General features: G+C 51.6%; 1 protein-coding gene across 7 annotated transcripts in view; it reads right to left on the bottom strand.

Moving 5' to 3' along the window:
• The window catches only part of Smad3 (SMAD family member 3), a 109,226-nt gene that overhangs the window by 10,320 nt on the left and 79,903 nt on the right, over positions 1-19,003 (bottom strand). For 3 of the 7 annotated variants that reach the window (XR_012910001.1, XM_075965548.1, XM_075965554.1), the window contains exons 2-5: positions 11,841-12,034; positions 11,582-11,713; positions 10,240-10,314; positions 7,888-7,938 (exon numbers count right to left, since the gene is read on the bottom strand). Coding sequence is in view for 6 of the 7 variants with exons in the window: in XM_075965548.1 (XP_075821663.1) it covers positions 7,888-7,938; positions 10,240-10,314; positions 11,582-11,713; positions 11,841-12,034 (452 nt within the window). In the remaining variant the exon portion in view is untranslated. Of the gene's footprint in view, positions 1-7,887; positions 7,939-10,239; positions 10,315-10,409; positions 10,481-10,640; positions 10,767-10,885; positions 10,965-11,581; positions 11,714-11,840; positions 12,035-13,467; positions 13,487-19,003 lie in introns of those variants that run through there. The other 4 variants (XM_075965549.1, XM_075965551.1, XM_075965552.1 and 1 more) reach the window with 4 other exon arrangements.

Raw genomic sequence — 19,003 nt, 5'->3', positions numbered from 1 at the left:
GCCCAGTCAAAAAGAACAGCAGATGCTGTGTTGCCCACAGGGGAGGGCCTGGATGGCCCCTAGTGGTACAGTGGCCAGGATCTCTTGCAGTGCAAAGTAAATGATCCTTGTAAGAGTGAGGCGGGGACATAGCCCCCATCTTCACATAGTGCACACTGCCAGAGCCAGCTGCAGGGTCAGCATGCCCTAAGCTAGGGCAGATGACTGCTTGGGAGAAAGGTGGGCCAGGTATTATGGGATGGTCAAATGCATCCTCAGCCTCCAAGCCACTGGATACTAATAGCATATATTTACCTCATCCTCCCAAGTCCTGACAATAAAAACCATTCCTAGACACTGCCAGATGTGTTCCAGGGGTTGGAAGCACTCCCCACCAAAAAGCCACCACCCTTTATGTTGAACCAGATCTCGGAATAATTCATTCACGCTCCCTGTGTCAGGCTCTGTATCGCCCCTGCCCATGGTCACATCCTCTATGCCACTGGAGCTATTGGTGGATTCCCTGAGCTAACTCTAGTAATAGATGGGCATGCAGCAAGCAGTATAAGGTACCAACAGCGATAATAACCTTGCCTAGGAACCTGGGAACACCCTGGTCCTGTCTTGACCTTCCAGATGCAGATGGGCAAAGCTTCCTCCCCTCCTTCTCTTCTCACGGTGGTTGAGCGGTTGAGCGAGAGGCCGAGGGGAAGGAAGCAGAGGATCAAAGCTACCGTGCAGAGAAGGGGAGCGACGAGACAGGAGCAGCTGTGGCCTGTGCCCCTGGCTCCTGAGGCTGGACTGAGCCACAGCAGCCACGTCCGGTCCTGGCCTTGCTCCACGCTTCCACATTCCAATGAGATAAGCTAGATTCTAAACAATTTAGCCACTAGAATGTGAGCTATGCTGCTTTGGACAATTTGTTAATAAAAGAAAAAGAAAAAATAAAGCCCAGTGCTAGCCAAAGTTTAAAATGGGCAGGTGACCTGTTGGTGCTGCTAGCTGCTACTGCCCAAGGGTCACCTATCTTGAACTGTGTCCCTGGGGACATGACCTTCCACTCTGGTCTGTTTCCTCATTTATATCAAGGATGGTTCTAGAAGATAGCTAAAGCTGGCCGTGTTAGTCCCTGTGTTTCTGCCATGTTTCAACCTAAAGAGGCAACAGCTTTGGCTGATCCAGGTCATCCCTGGCTTCCTTAGTAACGTGTATAACAAAGTCCTCACCCCCAAATTCCAAAGTCATGCTTAGGATTTCATAGGCTTAGTCCAGGCACAAGAGAGCTGGTGTTAAGGTTCCCAGGAACACTGACACCACCGATCCAAACAAAGCCTGGCACCCCCCCCCCCCCAGAGTGTCTGTCATACCTGGAAGAGCAGTGTTCTGGGGAAGGGGAAGCTTCATGGAAGGCGGCCCTTCCAGGCAGATCTATACCCTCTCTCCCCCAAACACCTCTGTGACCCCTCCCTCCAGGCACCCTAAATAACCCAGTAGAGAATCTGGACTCAGATGGACACGCCTTCCGGACTCATAGCAGCTATGTAATGGCACCAGGGCACAACAGCTCAAAGGTTGCCACTTCAAAGGGTGCCTGTCTCTCTGACTCAGTAACAGGGCCAACTAGGGTAGCCCCCTTTTAATTCTCTGCAAGGCTGTGCCTTTGAGTTCCCTCTCTCCCTCCCTCCCCACATATCAGCCCTGGCTTTTTCCTTCAGGCACTTTTGCTACAGCGGGTGTATAGCAAAAAATATAGTTACTATTTCCCCCTGCAATGGTAGCCCTTCCCACCCCCCACAAATCTTTTCTAGAAAAAGTCAGGACTCTGGAGAGACAAGAGCCATGGCTGGTACAAGAATGTGATAGCAGCCACTGACCGCACTCAGCTCGACTATGAGCTTCTTAGAAGATCAAACAAAAAGGGAACAGAGTTGTTAAGGTTTGGGCCTAAAATGTGCCCCCTAGCCTCATACAATTGAATACTTGGTCCCTAGCTGGCGGTGCTGTTTAAGGAGGTTATGAAACCTCTGGGACACAGGGCCAAGCTGGCAGATGTAGGTCCCTGGATGCAGGCCTGGAGGGTTACAGCCTGCCCTGAGTTCTGGTTCCATGCTCTGCTTCCTGATCTACCAAGGTTTGGACAAACTGTGCTTCAAGATCTAGCCAACATGGGCTTAGCTGCTCCAGCCACCATGCCATTCCCTCCCCGAGTGAGAACACCCCAGGTCCCAGAGTCCCCCAATAAGTGCAGAAGTGGTTTACAGAGGCCCTGAAAAGCTACTGTTCAAAGGCCCATCTGGCAGCAAGACTGCAGGAGATTGGGGGCTCCATGGATGACACCCCAAGGAATATATATGGGTTTGCTCTGCCAGACCAAGGCTTCCACACACCTGGGATGTTAGAGGAGACCTTGACTCCATTCAGCCCAGTCCCTGCTAATCTCTTCCCAGAGCGGAGGTGTTGAAGACACGAAACCTCCGCACTAGCCATCAGGGCCGCCACCTCCACCAGCATGGTGTCAGCCAGGCTTCTCGACTGGCATGGGCACTCAGTTCTCCGCTGGCCCCTGGCCAGCCTAACGCATTGGCTGGCTTCAGTTCTGAGCCCCATTCCAAGCTGGCACAGACTCTGTGTTTTGTTTAAGGAAAAGAAAACAGAATAAAACCCAGAAGGCGACACTTGGATTAAGGGGTGCCTATTAAAAACATGTGCAAAAGATTCCAGTCGGCAGAAGCAGAGGAGAGGAGGGGGGGCACGTCAGCTTTCTCCTGAACCTCAGGCAGGCGATGGGTAAAGGTCTGTACGGTGGGTACCACAGTACTTGAGGTCAAAGCAGAGATGTCCTGGCTAGTCTGGGCCCTCCCCACCCATGAAGGGTGACTCTGCCTCAGTCTTGAAGATTCTACCTTCTGACCCCATAGCCCTTCTGGCTGTTTCTTCCTTAGCTGTTTGCTTCCACTGGAGAGTCCATCCCCATCGTATGACCCTGACCTGCAAGGGCCAGTACCGGTGACATGAGACATTCCTCTCATGAAAGTAATTCATGCCCAGCAACTAGAGCATCTCCTGTGCTGGGGGGCGTTGGCCTTCCGTGGCCCCAGCACCTGGGTCCTCACTTCACCCTGCCTCCCAGGTTGAGGCAAAGAGCTAGGACATATGGAGGAAGGAGTAGAAGCTGCTCTGACCTCAGACAAGTTTACTAAGTCAGGCAAACAGCAGGGGCTGAAAACCAGACCCCTGTGGCAGCTGATTTCCTGCCATCCTGTTTGTGTGTGTGTGTGTGTGTGTGTGTGTGTGTGTGTGTGTGTGTGTGAGAGAGAGAGAGAGAGAGAGAGAGAGAGAGAGAGAGAGAGAGAGAGAGAGAGAGAGAGAGAGAGAGAGCGCGAGCGATATGCGCATGTGCCTCAGGACAAACTCAGATGCCAGTCCCCACCTGTCTCCTGTTCAGCTGGCCAGGAGTCTCTTGCTGTAGGAGCGCTGGGAGTGCAGACAAATGCTCCCACATCCAGCATTACATGGGTTCTCGGGGTCTGAACTCAGGTCCTTGTGTGTGCACAGCTATACCTAGCAAGTCCCTTACCCAAGCCTCTGCCTGTGTTTCCATAAGCCACTGAAGGCTGCAGCTGGCCTTTAAGAAGTACTGTGTCTGGCAGCATGAATCCTGCTGGCTTCTCGTCATTCCAGGGGGTGAGGAGGTGAGGGGTGGGGGGAGAGGGGTGAGCTTCGGATCCTGCCACCCAGCCCAGACCTAACCCAGCAGAGGAAGGCTCACCCTGTCATGGGCACTCCTGGAAGCCATTACCACAATAGGCTCAGCTCTCTGTTATGTTGGGCTCTTACAAGGACCTCAGTTTCCTCAGCCCAGGCACACCCTACATGTGTCACTGTGACAGGGAACAACTTACTCACCAGAAGGTCACCTTTCCCTAACCTGCTGCTTCCTTCCCCTGTTTTCCTCAATCTTCCTGACTTAGACACTTGGGAAATTTCAGGTGACCCACCCAGCATGATGTGTCTGAACAGAAACATGCCCAGCCCAGCTCACAGCCCCTGCTCTGCAAAACAAAGGGCCCAGGGGTTCCCCAGGGTCAACCTCTGCGCACCATGCCCGGCTGGGGCTCAGTCCTGCCTTTGGGCCTTGTCTCTCATGTCACTGCACCGCTGATTTTGAGAAGTTCATTCTTCCCCAGACCTGAGCTGGGGCCTGAGCGGGGAAGAAAATGGAAGCCATAACCAGATGTGGTACATTTTCTCTGCATAATAATCTCATAACAAGACCTTTCAAAGACATACCTGTAATCTTGAGATGTCCCCATCTTTTTCTAGAAAGCACCCTGCTGGCTAGAATTACATCAGCTTGATATAAGCTATAGTCGTCTGAGAGAAGAGAACCTCAGCTGAGAAAATGTCTCCAGAAGAGGCTAACCCTGGGGAACCCCTGGGCCCTTTGTTTTGCAGAGCAGGGGCTTTGGGCAAGCCTGTAGTGCATTTTCTTTCTTAGCGATGGGTGTGAGAGGGCCCAGCCCATTGTAGGTGTGACCATCATTGGGCTGGTGGTCCTGGGTTCTCTAAGAAAGCAGGCTCAGCAAGCCATGAGGAATAAACCAAGTTAATGCCCCTACATGGCCTCTGCATCCACTCCTGCCTCCAGGCTCCTGCCCTGTTTGAGTTCCTGTCCTAACTTCCCTCAGTGATGGACTATGATGTGGAAGTATTAGCCAAACAAACCCCTTCTCCCCAATCTGCTGATCATGGTTTCATTGCAGAAATGGTAACCCTAACTAAGACAACACTCTTGGTGTTCTGATCTCCATTCTGCAGTTTGGGGTACCTAGTCACCAATCACAAAGGGTGCGGCTTTTGCTACCTCAACAGCCCCCTTCTGCATGCCCTTCAGCCTGCGGCTCTCCTGCACCACATACCTCTGACTGTTCTGTGACGGTTGCTCCCAAGCTCCTGATGCCCCTCCTCAGCTCTTCTGACATCTCATTTTGCACTCCTGAGAAGTCTCCTCTGCTGTCACTGGCTTTCAGCACCTCTACCTCCTGGCCACTGTGCCCATAACCCTATCCTCCTCCTGGCCTCAGGCTCTTGTCTTCTGTCCCCAGTGTCCCCTTCCGCCTATGTCTCTGGCTCTCTCCTGAGCCAGGGTCCTCTCTCTACCCAATCCACCCACTCCTATGATGTCAGCCAAACCTTCAGTGGCATTCCTGAATGGACTTGCTGGAATGGTCAGTGGGTAAGGGAGAGAAGTACCTAGCAGTCTTTGTGGGAAGGACAGGAGATGGACTGGACCCCTTCCTATGGGCTTCCTGGAGGTCTTGCTATGCTGCTCACCACAGAACTTGGGGGTGGGGGGCTTCACACAGGTAGCGTGTGCTCTCTATCAATGCCTTGGACTAACAGCAAACACAAAGCAATGGTTACAACTTACCTGCCTTGGGCCCCTGCCTCCCAGACTTCCCAGGGAGGTTCCATGGAGCATAGAGACCTCTGGCAGTTCTCTCTAGGCCCATCACACCTCATCAGGGCAGGCTTCCTTATGGTCCCCGTCCTGTGCGCACAGGTCCACAGCCACTTCTTGAAACGGCCTTTCGTATTTCTCTAGCGTGTGAACCTTAGCTTCCCTTAGGACGCCCACCAACTACTTGGGTTTCTTTCTGGTTTTCCTCCAGGAACGCCTCATCAAATTTATAGGCTACATAGTGGTCAGATTTCCTCTATGATGGTGCTCTTAGGATCTCACCACAACCCCTCCAGCACACCCACAACCTCCTGCTGTGAGGGCAGGGAAGCAGAGTGACATTGCATTCAAGACGCAGCTGCACCTTGCCCCTGCCCTTCCTGCTAGCTGATAACCACATTGGTGACTTCCTCGGAGCACACCTGCTCCTCCATCTGCAATGTCCCTCATCTCTCATCTCGTTCTATTTTCCAATGTCCACCTGGCCCAAGGTGAGTCTGGGCTGAGTCTGCCCAGCACATTGCTTATGGCTTCCTCTTGGGCATAGTCCCCGCTTCTATGCCTGCTCCCTCAGCTCCATAGGGAAATACAGGTGTGGTCATGTTGTGACCATGTTTCTAGCATGGCTCTAGACCAGTGGTTCTCAACCCACGGGTCTCAACCCCCTTGGGGGGGGGTGTCAAACAACCCTTTCATGGGGGTCACCTGAGACTATCAGGAAACACCAATATTTATATTACGATTCTTAACAGCAACCAAATTACAGTTATAGAGTAGAAACAAAGATAATTTTATGGCTGGGGGTTACAATATGGCGACTATATTATAGGGCCACAGCATTAGAAGTGTTGAGAATGACTGCCCCGGATCCTAGTATCTACACAGGGTATGAATCGAGGAGGCTCTCCTGAGCTGTGACATGAAAAGTGACCACGCTTCTGCCATGGTTATGAAGACCAGCCTTCAGGGTACCCCGAAGGGCCCCCAGGAAACACTTGTCCCGTCATTATTCTGCCCTGGCTCACCCTCCTCCCAGCCTGCACCCCAGGTCGAAGATTTAAATGCACATGAGGGATCCTAAGTCAGAAAATTCTAGCCTGAGGCTGCTGCCACCGGCAGACTGGTCTGTGACCTTGATGGCTTTCCCAGTGGCACCTGCCTGAACACTTAAGGTGAAATGGCTCCAGAAATAAATCTAAAGCAGCTCATCCCCAAAGCTGGACGCCCCTGATCGGCCTTTAGTGGCATCTAGTCTTGGTTTGTTTTCAATAACTCGGGCCTCCACTATCAAGAATGTGACCTTCCCTCAGCCAAGCTCGAGATTACACTCCAAAGATTTAAACTGTATCTCAAAGTCATGTTTTGCTCCGCCCACCCGTCGGCACTTTTCAAAGACTCTTTACGTGTTTCCCAGTATTCCGAATGAGGAGTTTTCGCCAACATTATCGGCCAAGGTCTTGAAACAAATGGGCACACCAGCCTGTCCAGTGTGCTCTGCTCCAAAGTGTCCCACCATGATCAACTGCTTTTCCTGGGCCAGAGAGCAAGTGCCAGCCTTAACCCCAGCCCTGCCCCGCCCCCAATGAACCCAAACTACAGACCAGAATATCCAAAGCTACCTTTGATAAAAACACAGACATCTCATCTGTTCTGAGCCCTTCTGCCGTTTCTAGCCCCAAGGACTCCTGAAGAGTCTCCCTCCCCTACGCTGGAAGGATTCTGGCAGGCTGGCAGGGTGACCCTCAGAACGCTGACCTGTGTCCAACAGCTGAAGATTGTTGTGGGAACAGTGGGGTCAGCTGATAGAAACATCGTGAGATAGTACAGTGATAATCAAGACTTCCAAATGGAGAAACGCATTTGTAGAGGATCAGACGGGCCATGGCTTCAGTGGCACAGTACACATGTATACACTGCCCCACAAACACCAGACAGACCATGATAAAACAGTTGTGCTGGGCAGTGCGATCGTGGGCACATTGCTTTTCCCCCAAATTCCTTATATGTTGCTGCTTTAATAACAAGTTATTATGAGATGATAAACTCAGCTGAAATCCCACCGTGTGTCTGAAACAAGCTTCTGGGAGCCGGGGGCTGAGTCTGGGCAGCCGCCTGTGGCTTTGCCCCAAGCCACACACATGCGTTTGGCTGGCTGAGGCCCTGTCTCCTGGGCCTGAGGTCTGGGAGATTTCGTTCACTCACGTCTGAATGCCGCCCAGGGGAAACACGAACCCCAGCATAGGCTGTCTTTCCTGACACCACTGATCTCGGGTTTCCCTGTTCTGAGGTGACCCCAGGATCACTGTAACCAGAAACCCCATGGGTTAAGCTGGGCTGGTGGTGACGGAGGGGGTCAGGGCTCACCTTCACTGTCCCTTCCCACTCAGGCAATCAGCTGAGCTACAGCCAGGAGTGGAACGGCCCCCAGCTTACCGATGAATACTCACCCAAGTTATTGTGTGCTGGGGACATCGGATTCGGGGATAGGTTTGGAGAGCCTGCAAGGTGATACGCAGTTGTAAGATGTTGTTGGAGTATTCTACAGTCAAGACAGGATCCCTCACCATGTCATAAGGAAGCCCTGGACCAAACCTTAAGCAACCCAGCCTTGACCTGGCCTCATACACTCCCCGCCACACATCTAGGCAAGCTGCCCTCTCTGTGGAATGGGTGGGTTGAGTAACCAGCCTTAGAGGGCCCCTCCAGCACAGGCTGTGGTGGGCTCGGCTAGGCCAGCACACACACCTGCCCTCAGGGACAGCTGACTATCCTGAGGAAATGAAAGGGTAAAGATACACATTCCTATGCCTCACAGCCCGGTACTGTGGAGGGGCAGCCTTCCTCTCTCCCTCCCACACTGCCCAACTCCACAGTCTAGCTCTAAGGTACCCGAGATCACCTCAGGAAATTCACAGACCCAGCCTCAGAAATCCTGCAACTCAGCAACTGACTTGATACTTTGTGCAAGGCAGGATTCTACCGAATTCACACTTTGATCTTCTCTCTGCCCCAGCTACCAAGAAAATTTACACACGCACGCATGCACGCACATACACACACACCAGTCTTCAAAGAAAGCTAGTGGCGGCCTTTCCACAGGGCCCCATCCTACCCTCCTTTGTTCCCGTGTGCCTTGGAGTGCAGTTACTTATTTATGAATGTCTTGCAGCCTGGCCCCACCCCCTGACATCCACCAGACCTTGAGGCTGAGCCCTGAAGTTGCCTTGAGCTGTCCCTGGGGCTCTTTTATTTCACCCCAACAGAAGAGCTCTGAACTCTGAGGGTAAAGACCAGGTCACAGGCTTTCTCTCCTCCCCTGTGGCAGCACCTGACCCGGTGGAGATAAGAAACAATTCTGGAGGCCATAATGGTGCTTGAAAAGCTTGCTACATATAGCCATAACTTTGGCTGTAGTTTTGGTAAAAATATATTACATTATGGGGCCTTAATTTTTCCCCTGGTACAAAGAAGGGAATAATCATCTATTGAACTATATAAATTAAGTATAAGATGGTTACATTAAAAAAAAAGATTAATGCCAGGATTGGCATACAGGAAACCTTCAATAGTTGTTTCCTATTTTGCAGTAGCTCAAATCATGAAGGTCAAGGTTTTCTGAAAGGGCACATATGCTGCCAGGCAAGACCTGAGGGTGACTTTGGTGACCCTCAGACCAGAGACACCTCCACACCTCACCTGATAGAGAAGACAAGCCCATTAGCAATTGGACTAGGAGCCAAACAGGCTACTTTGAGGAAAACCAAGGGACAAAGAGAGACCTTTGCCCATCCATGCCTAGGTTAGCTGGGTACACAAACCCTGGCCCCCCAGAGCTTTGCATGGAGAAAGAGAGAGAGATAGGAGAGGGGACACGGTATAATGGGACAGAAAGACAATGAAGGGTGCAAGCAGCTTGGAGCCAGTGAAAGCATGCCTGACTAGTCCTTCCCACATACAGACCTCTCTGATTATGTTTGTTTATAATGGTCTTTCTACACACAGGGGGGGGGGGGCTGAGGAGAAGCTCTGCAGCTGGAGGGAGGCTGCCTAGCTGGCTCACTGCCCGTAGCTGCAAGTTTGCAGTGGTCACTTGGCACTGAGTACAGGAAGGTCTCCCGTGCACTCAGCTGGGTCCATGCTGCCAGCCACAGGCCTGGATGGGTATGTCTGGGGGCATGCTTGACCTAAAAGCACAATACCCCCGTGACTGTGCTTCTGCCGCATATGTAACCCTCTTCTACCCTCCTGTGGATTGTGTAAACTCTTGTGGTCTGTGCGTGAGGCAGCCCGCCATCGTGGGAACATCTGCTCTCTCCCTCCTCACCCACCACACAATGCCGAGCAGGTCCCGTGTGGCAGCTGGGGCTCTGTTCAAGAAGCTGCTCGTTTGGAAGCAATTTGGTCCCATAACATATGACACAGGAAACATCTGGGACCGCAGCAAGAGAAAACTCGGCCCAGTCCCTCCCAGCAGGGGCTTGCCAATCTCATTTGTCCACTACATTTGAAAAAAAAATAATAATAACAGTTGCTTCTGGTGTCTTTGCTGGCCACCAGAAAGGGCTGTTCCTCCACGCAGGTTTTCCTCCCTGCTCACCTGCACTGCTCTGGGTGTGGGAGCCCTTCTCCCACCCTCTGCCAGCACCTCACCCACATGGCCAGGCTACACTGTCAGGAAAACAACTTTGTGCCCCTGTGTATCTCCAGTGACGTACGAGGCACACGAGGAGTGCTCTATAGACAGCAGGCAGGCAGGAAAGCAGGGGGGCAGAAGGGAGGGGCAAGTCACTACTACTGACCTGCGTCCATGCTGTGGTTCATCTGGTGGTCACTAGTTTCTCCATCTTCACTCAGGTAGCCAGGGGGTGGGGTTTCTGGGGATTAGAAGGCAGGCAGTCCCATTAGAAAGAATGTAAGGCCTGGCCCTGGCGCTCCATTTGCTGGCCAATATAGCATGCATTCACTTTACCGCTGAGTGCAGAGGGCCTAGAAGAAAGCTGGGCCTCAAGGGCAGGTGTCAGTTCCTGGACTCTGCCATGCTCAGGCCTTTTCCAGCGCTGCCCTCTGCCTCCCAACCTGGATCCTAACACACTGACTCCCAAATCTGAAATGCCTTGCTCTAGGACCACGGTTTAGCTGGCTTGTCCCCATCCTTCAAGGTCAGGTAAAGAAGGGAGGCTTTAGGACATGCCTACTTTACCATCTCTGTCCCCTGGGAGCTGTGGCCTTGAGGCTGTCCCTGTGCAAGCTGGCTGTTCCTGCCACTGTTGTCTCTAGGGGATGTGGCTTAACTCCCCAGTGAGGCTGCCGTTCAGTGGTGGCGCCCTCAATGATCCATTTCTCGGAACTCGACCTCACCTTCCCACCCTGCCTTAGCCCTCCAAGGTCTGCCATCTGATAGGGAGTGGACAGCTTAACCACCCCCCCCCCCGAGACTAGCACTACCTGCAAGGATCTGAGAAGCCAGACAGCTGGCCTCTGCGTGCATGCGTTCTGACCCAAGACACGGGCCACAGCTAACCTCAGCCCAGTAAGCCAACCCAGAGAGCGAAAGCCACATCCAAATTAGAACACTCTAAAAGGAACACAGCTGGATCATTGCCCCAAAAGCAAAAAGTGGCCCTGACTGGCCCTAGCATGGCCAAGCACAGCTTTCCTGGATGCCCAGAGTGCCCGGCAGTGATTCACACATGATCTGCATGTAGATGAGGGGCTTCCAGAAATGCTGGCACCATGACAATGAGGCACATTCTATTTACTGCCTCAACTCCCACTCTGCCCAGTCCAAAGCTCAGGGTACTTACAGGGCCCTCTGCTGCCTCATTCCACACTCTGCAGCCTGTACCCCTCAGGGACCCTGCCTGTATGCCAGCCTTGTGGGCTGGGAGGGAGAGCAGAGACACAGTGTTGCTATTTCCGCTTTCAAAATAAATGATGGCACCGGAGCCCTGCACAAGGGTCACAGGGTCTCCCATGCCAAGAAAAACATCGTTAGGGGAGTTTGGGCCACCGATCATTCCCGGTTGGGATATGGTTCATAATCAGGGCCCACGAGCCTGCTGTACGCACGATGACGTGGAGAGAATGGGGAAATGGCGCCATCCCTGCCTCCTGGCTGCCTGTGCAGCCGCCAATGCCTACCTGGAATATTGCTTTGGGGCTCAATGCCAGCGGGGAAGTTAGTGTTCTCAGGGATGGAATGGCTGTAGTCATCCAGCGGGGGGAACTCGGCCGGGATCTCGGTGTGGCGTGGTACCAACACTGGAGGTAGAACTGTCCCCAAGGAAAACACAACAGAGGTGGGTCAGTGCCAGGACGCTGAAGTCCCAGTCCCTGAGGGCCCCTTAGACCCTCCAGAGTTGGTAGGACGGGGAGGGCAAGGCCACACACACACACATACCTGGTGTCTCTACTCTCTGATAGTGGTAAGGATTTACGCACACTTCATCCTTCTTCATGTTGAAGGCGAACTCACACAGCTCCATGGCCCGTAACTCATGGTGGCTGTGCAGGTCAGGCCATCGCCACAGGCGGCAGTAGATGACGTGGGGGAGCCCCTTCCGATGGGACACCTGCAGCCGGCCATCCAGTGACCTGCCATGGCAGAGAAGGGACAGGAGGTGTCAGTGGTAGAGGCTTGGATTGCTGTCTCCCATCTCCGGCCCCCAACAGCTCCTGGGGAGTTCAAGTTTGCTGGCAGACACTCTCAAGTTCTTTCCTCCCCCACACACAGGGGACCAGGAAATCAAAGCATCACAGCTAACTGTTCTTACTGGACATGTGCCCAGCTCCCAAAAGCAGCAAGGAGGCCCACCAAAGAAAGCCGAGGCTTCCCAGGACAAAAGAAAGGCCTTGCATCCAGCAGACCCCAGAATTCTCCAAGCAAGTATACCTGCCACCAATCTTGCCCTTGTAGAGACGACCACTGGACGGGGTAGAGGCTGCATAGAGGAGGTTGGGTGGCAGGCAGAACGAGTCTGACTGTTCCCCAGAAGCAGCAAATGGCCTCTGAGATGTTTACATGGGCTGTGTTCATGCACATGGATGAAAAAGGCAAATACTGTGATAAGTCTGACTGCGTGTGGCCCACAGGTTGCGGGGCGGCGGGGGGGGGGGGCTAGAGTAATGGAGGTAGGACTGCCTCTTCCATAAGAAGGCTTGTCGTCCTAGGAGCTCCAGGTTAGGGGCATGATGCTTCTAGTAGCTGAGTCAAGCCAGTAGAGGGCCACTGCAAACTGATCCAACAGATTTTATGATGCTTTATAAGAGAGGGGGCTGGGTAGATGTGCCAACCAGAACCAAACAGGGTCCAACCAATCTCCAAGGCACTGGCCTGAAATGGGGAGGGACAAAGGTCAGTGCTGGGCTTGGTCACAGGGACTGGCCGAGAGCTGCTGACTAAGGGCCTGTAGAAGGATGTAATTACCTCCCCACCCCCCTGAGGCCCAGACCAAATAGCCCCTGCAGCTGAAAACAGTAATTACTGAGCCGAACAAGAGAGGACAGCCTGAGACTAGTCCTTGAGGCACAGAAGGAAGTCAGCCGGATGTGCTGCCAGAAGACCTGGAGATGTGGCTCACGCTCCTGACTCTGCAACCCTGGGCACCAGGACTCTCAACTGCTGCATCTGTTATGATGGGGACAGTCTCCCTCTTGCCTGATCTCTACTAGTAACTGCTTTACAAAGCTCCAGCCCATGGTGAGCATTCCTCTCAGTCACTGGTGACTGTGGTCATTCTCTAAGCCAGCCCTAGGCAAAGCGGCTGAGCTGTGGGGTTGACAAAGAGAAAGGGTGAGGGGAAAGTGAAGACATAAAATCCTTCAGCTCTCCTCTCTTTCAAAGCTACTGAATTCCCCCAAAGATAAGGGAAGAGGCCACACTGACTCTTCAGGGTATGACAAAGGCCCTAGCACAGGACTGGCTAGATGGTGAGGTCACCTCTCTGGTGGGAAAGACGAGGACAGGAGAGAAGTGGCAGGAGAAGGACCATGCCAGCAGTGAGGAAGAATGGGCCCGACAGGCCCACCTGGATGGTGGGAGGGGTATCCTCTTGCTTTAAAAGTAACAAAGAGAGCTAGGGAGATGGCCAGCCAGCTGTGTCACAGGCGCGAGAACCGGCGTTCAGTCCTCGGAGCTCAAGGAAAAACAGCTGGCTATGGTAGCACACTGAGGAGGCAGAAACGGCCAGATCGCAAGAGTCTGGTGACCACCCTGCCTCACCTTCCTGATGAGACCCAGGCCAATGTGACCCTGTCTCAAAAAAAAAAAAATAAAAAAAAAACAAAGTGGACAGCAGCCTGACCTCCACAGCCATACACAAACATGTGCATAGGTACTGCACACATCAGCATACCTGCACACACAAACCCATACAAATACATGCATAGAAAATATAGTTCCAAAAAGCAAGAATGCTACCCTCATCAAAGCAATGTGGCAATGCACTCAAAACTGACCAGCATACCCATGGGACCCAAGAAAGGCCATACACAGTCACATATACATGAAGGCTGACTTTCAAAGAAGGGCCAAAGACACACTAGCTGGGAGAGGTGGACCTTTCAGTAGGTGGTGCTGGACCTACTGGAGAGCCACACCAAGAAAAGTGAACTTCAACCTACACCTTACACCTCTGTAGGAATGGAAGGTCAAAGTACAAAACTCAAAACTACAAAACATCAAGTCAAGACAGCCAGATGGTGGTGACATACGCCTTTAATACCAGCACTCAGGAGGCAGAGGCAGGTGACCTCTGTGAGTTCAAGACCTGGTCTACAGAGTGAGTTCCAGGACAGCTAGAGCTGTTACACAGAGAAACTGTCTTGAAAAACAAACAAACAAAAAAATCGAACAACAAAAAAGTCAAGACAAACTTTGTAAGATCTCTGTGACTTGAACAATAACTTCTCGGTTACTACACCAAAAGCACAATCCATTAAAAATCCAAGTTCATATATCGATAACTAGGAAATCAGGGTAGAGGCTCCTGATCTGCAGACTTAAACAAAAATAACAGGTGACATTGGCAAAGACTAAATCTCACAGAGCTTCAGTTTCTAGGGTAAAAAATGCCAAAACAACCGGATCTGGAATTAACAGGTGAATCATCTAGACAGATGTGAGTCTGAGATGACAAGATGTTCTATTTCATTACTAATTAGAAAAGTACCGGGGGCAGGGGACTAAAACTATAAATCTGTACAGTGGATTAAAACTACCAAGGGACTCTCCAGCTGGCTCAGCAGCTGAGAACACTTGCCATTCTTGCGGAGGTCCTGGGTTTGATTCCCAGCACTCATGCAGAGGTTCACAACCACCCATAATTCTAGTTCCCGAGGGTGGTATGCCTTTTCCTTGGGCCATGGAGCACACCATCGTACATAGACATGCGTGCAGGCAAAATCCCACACACGTAAAATAAAACTACATATGATGAGATGCCACCACACAACTATGGGAACAGCTAAATTAAAAGGACTGTGTGTGCCTCTTGGTGGCAACGGTGTGGAGCAACCGGAACTCGTATACATCACTAACGGGAAACAGTGATACAGTGGCTTTGACCATTGGGGAGTTTCCTTCAAAGTCCAACGTAGAAACCTACTATACTAGTTTCTTTTTCAGTTGCTGTGATTAAATAATCTGACATAAATTGTGATGGTCTGTCTAACGGTCAGTTTGACAAATATAGAGTCCCCTTGGGAGATGGGTCTCTATGTATGCCTGTCACAGGGGTATTATCCTGACTGGGTTAACTGAGACGGGAGACCAGCCTGCTAAGGGTAGCACCATTCTCTGGGATGGGATCCTGGACTATTGAGAAGGAAAATGTGAGCGGGGAACAATCTTTATCTCTGTTTTCTTCCTGACCGTGTCTGCACTATGACCAGCTGCCTCAAGCGCCTGCTTCATTGACTTCCCACCGCGATGGTCTGCACCCCACTCCTGGTGCCAGCTTTTGTCTTAGCTAATTAGTGGCTGTAATAAAGTACCTTGACAAAAGCATCCTAAGGAACAAATAGCTTCTTTTGGCTTCCGGAGACCTACAGCCCCTTCACTGCAGAAGAGAAGACAAAGCAACGGGAGCCCGAGGTCAGGTGGTCATATTGTATCTGTACTCAGGAAGCAGAGTGAACAGGAAGTGGGGCTAGGCTATAGGGCCTCAAAACCTACCTCTAGGGACTTACTTCCTCCAGTGGGACTCTCCCTCCTAAAGGTTCCATATCCTTCCAGTGCTGTCAAAGCTTGAGACCAAGCATTCAGACATGTGAGCCTATAGAGTATATTTCATACTCAAGCCACAACACCTACCATAGGATCTACCTATTCTTCTTCTAAGCATTCCCCCAAGAGAAACAAAGCAGTACGCCCACAAATGTACGGACACCTAAGTACTTTGCTACGTCCACAAAGAGGATGACTGACAATATTGGCCTCTGGAGCAATGCATGGATGGATCAAGGTCATGAGTGAAAGGAATTGGGTCGTTCTGTGTATGTAAAATTGTTATTGCTTGGTTTTTTATTTTGACACAGCTGTCACTCTAGCTTTGGTGATGGCAGATACGGTATAGTCCCTGGGCCAATTCAAACTTGTATGATCCTCTTGCCTCAACCTCCTAAGTGCTTGAACTACAGCCATGCATCACCACCATGCCCAGCAAGCTATGCCTGGGAAGGTGAGGCATGCATGCAGAGATGGGAGGGATGGAGTTAGCAAGGGAGACCTTGGCGGGATACAGGCTCTATTTATTATCTTGACTGTGGTGGTATTATGGACAGACACGTGCTGAAATTTACCAAACAGCACACTTTGGGTATGCACAGTTGATTTGTAAATTATACCACAATTCCAAGGGGAGGGGGTCAAAGAAGACTTTGGACTTGCCTAAGCCTGGATTTGCCATTTCTGTGTCCAACAACTCTATAAATTTGAGCAAACCTCAGCCTTCGTATTTTGTCTGAACTAGAAGTACCATTGACAGCCTCTTGAGAGGCCTGGGTGACACTCCATGCAGCCCCGGCGCCGTGAGAACACATCAGACATCAGCAGGTTTCTGCATTAGCACCAAGGCTCCACACTGCCTCACTCCCGTGCATGATGCTAGGCTAAGGAAGGAGCCTAGCTGCTCAGAAGTCAGTCCTTCCTGGCTTGGGTGATCCAGGAGCGTAACAGGAGCAGCCACCATGGGGCTTCCTGTCTCCCTGGTGCCTGTTCCTGGTTCATCTTAGGTGGTCTCCACCAGCACCATGCTGTATGGTTCATAAAGTAAGTCTCCAATGCTCCTGGCTCATTAAATCCAACCTCTTAGACCAGTCCAAAGCAAAGGTGGGACCCTAGAGCCACGCAGTCTGTACCAGGACTGCAGCCAGAGGCCAGCTCTCCTAACTGCAAGGCTCTTGAGCACATGACCACCTAACCAGACTTTCAAGAAGTCATCTGGTCCACATCCCTGCTTCGAAGCCATAAAATCATTATATATATCCATATATCCCAAGATGACAAAGGCATCTCATTCATTCTTCACAGACCATTGTGGCAGCTCCTCTTGATTCAAAGTCTAAGCCGTTCTTTCTCCCTCCCTTTGTCCCTCCCTTTCTCTTTCCCACTCAAAATGCTTACCAAATAGTATGAGTGAACTGGGCGTTCCCGCTGCTGGGTTTAACACAGCTGATGTGTCCAGAACACGCCCTCCCCAGGCATGGCTTGGGGCCCATTAAGTAAATCCAGTAATTAAGTCCCCATTCTGAGCTCATATTGCCACGAGCATGCTCAGTAACAGGAAAGGCTGTCTTCATGGCTAGTTTCTCTCTCTAAAGCAGGCCTTCCTTCCTCCCAGCGGCCCACCGATTGATGAGAAGGCAGACCTGCTCCCCAACTGTGACTGAGTTCTCTTTCCACACCCAGTGTCTTCCTCATGGTTGACCCCCAAACCTCTTAGCATCTCCCTCCAGCTCCCTGGACAGAAGGTTTTAATCTTTAAACATATTCTTCCCCAGCCAAACAATTTCCTGTGGCAGGAAATGAAGCTTCCTCCCATTGGCTCCAAATGAGACCCGTAAAGTGTCCCAAAATGGTGGTGGGAGCCACAGCCAAGGATGTGGACTTGCCAGAGGCTGGAGCCAATGGTGAGGAGGGTGTCGGCCAGAGCGCTGCCTCGGTGAGAGGGCTGGGCTGGGGTCCACCTTAAGCCAATACTACTCCTATCTATGGTCCAGTAGCCATGTGGGGAATGGCAAGGGGTCCCAGGTCAGGGGCAGAACACGCAAATTCCAGAAACATGTCGGTACCTATTCAGCATGGACAGGTGCCAGACCCACCATGTGAGAAGCCAACACGGCAACCCGTCGTGAATCCCTGCTACTGCCGAGCTCAGACCTCCAGGGCCTCGCCTAAAGCCACATAGTTTGTGGAAGGCAGAGGCAGACTCAAGCCTAGACCAGTGCTGAAAACAGAAGTGAAACAAGGGTTGCTCCATCACCCTCAGAAAAACTCACCTCAAACCATTACTAAACTCCAGCCGCGTCTCAGAAACCTGTGCCCTGAGGTGAGACGATCTGAAGGAAGTGCTCGCCTCCCTTCCTCTCTCCCGCGCTCTCATTACTGAACTCTGGCCTCTCACAGGCAAGCATTCTCTTTTTCGTTATCCTGTGGAGCACTAACAGTGACAGTGAGGGAGATCGCTGTTCTGAGCCTTCTCAGGATCCTGCCTCATGTATACGCATCACCAAGAGGCGATGCTGGACAATGCTGGTCACTGGCGACTGTGACATCTGACCCAAGTACCCTGCCCTGTGGCTCTGCAAAGCCTGTCACGGGTATAAATACTGTCTTGTCCCTTGACCTCTCCCAGACATCAGCAGAGGCACTGTGCACTTCCTCCTACTCCCCCGTACCTCTGCGAGCACCATGAAGCACCAGGTGGCTGCTGCCCCATGGCCTGCTGGGGGATTGGCATGGATTCTCACACAGCACTAGCTGACTAATACATTGACTCTGCCACTGACTGGTCTTCTCAGTCAGCTCGCAACACCAATTCCTTCCTCTTCTGAGAGGCTGACAGACTTTCCTATGCTCTACCCCCCTCCCCCCAAGTTCACATACAGCCTGTGGGACTCACCCCCAAACCCTATTCCAACTGCATGATCCAAGCAAGCCTTAGCTATTCCACGGGGACTTATCTTTAGTGTGTGGAGAAAGACTTTCCTCTGGGCCTTCCGGGTTATCTACAAGAAGCACGGACTGACTCTAAAGGTTCCTGTGAAGGTTTTGAACTTGACAAGAGTAGAGCGTTCACCTCACAGCCAAACCTCCACCCCCACCCACCTCATTTTGGTTTACTTCTCACAGTTTCCCCAACACCTGCTAGGCTTTGGTATAAAAAGGAAAAGGCTCTTTGCCATTTTGGATTTGCCAGTGAAAGGCACACCTATCTACCAACTCCCAGGTCATGCCTGTGCCAGCTGGAACACCCATTTGTCTGCACAATGTAATTCCCAGCATGCCTCAGAGCTTCACTAATTTACATGTTTTTCTTGAATTTTGTATTATCTGTGGGTTTA

The sequence above is a fragment of the Microtus pennsylvanicus genome, chromosome 3, assembly GCF_037038515.1.
Source record: "Microtus pennsylvanicus isolate mMicPen1 chromosome 3, mMicPen1.hap1, whole genome shotgun sequence".
Classification (NCBI taxonomy): domain Eukaryota; kingdom Metazoa; phylum Chordata; class Mammalia; order Rodentia; family Cricetidae; genus Microtus; species Microtus pennsylvanicus.
This window is presented reverse-complemented; position numbering and strand designations above follow the sequence as displayed.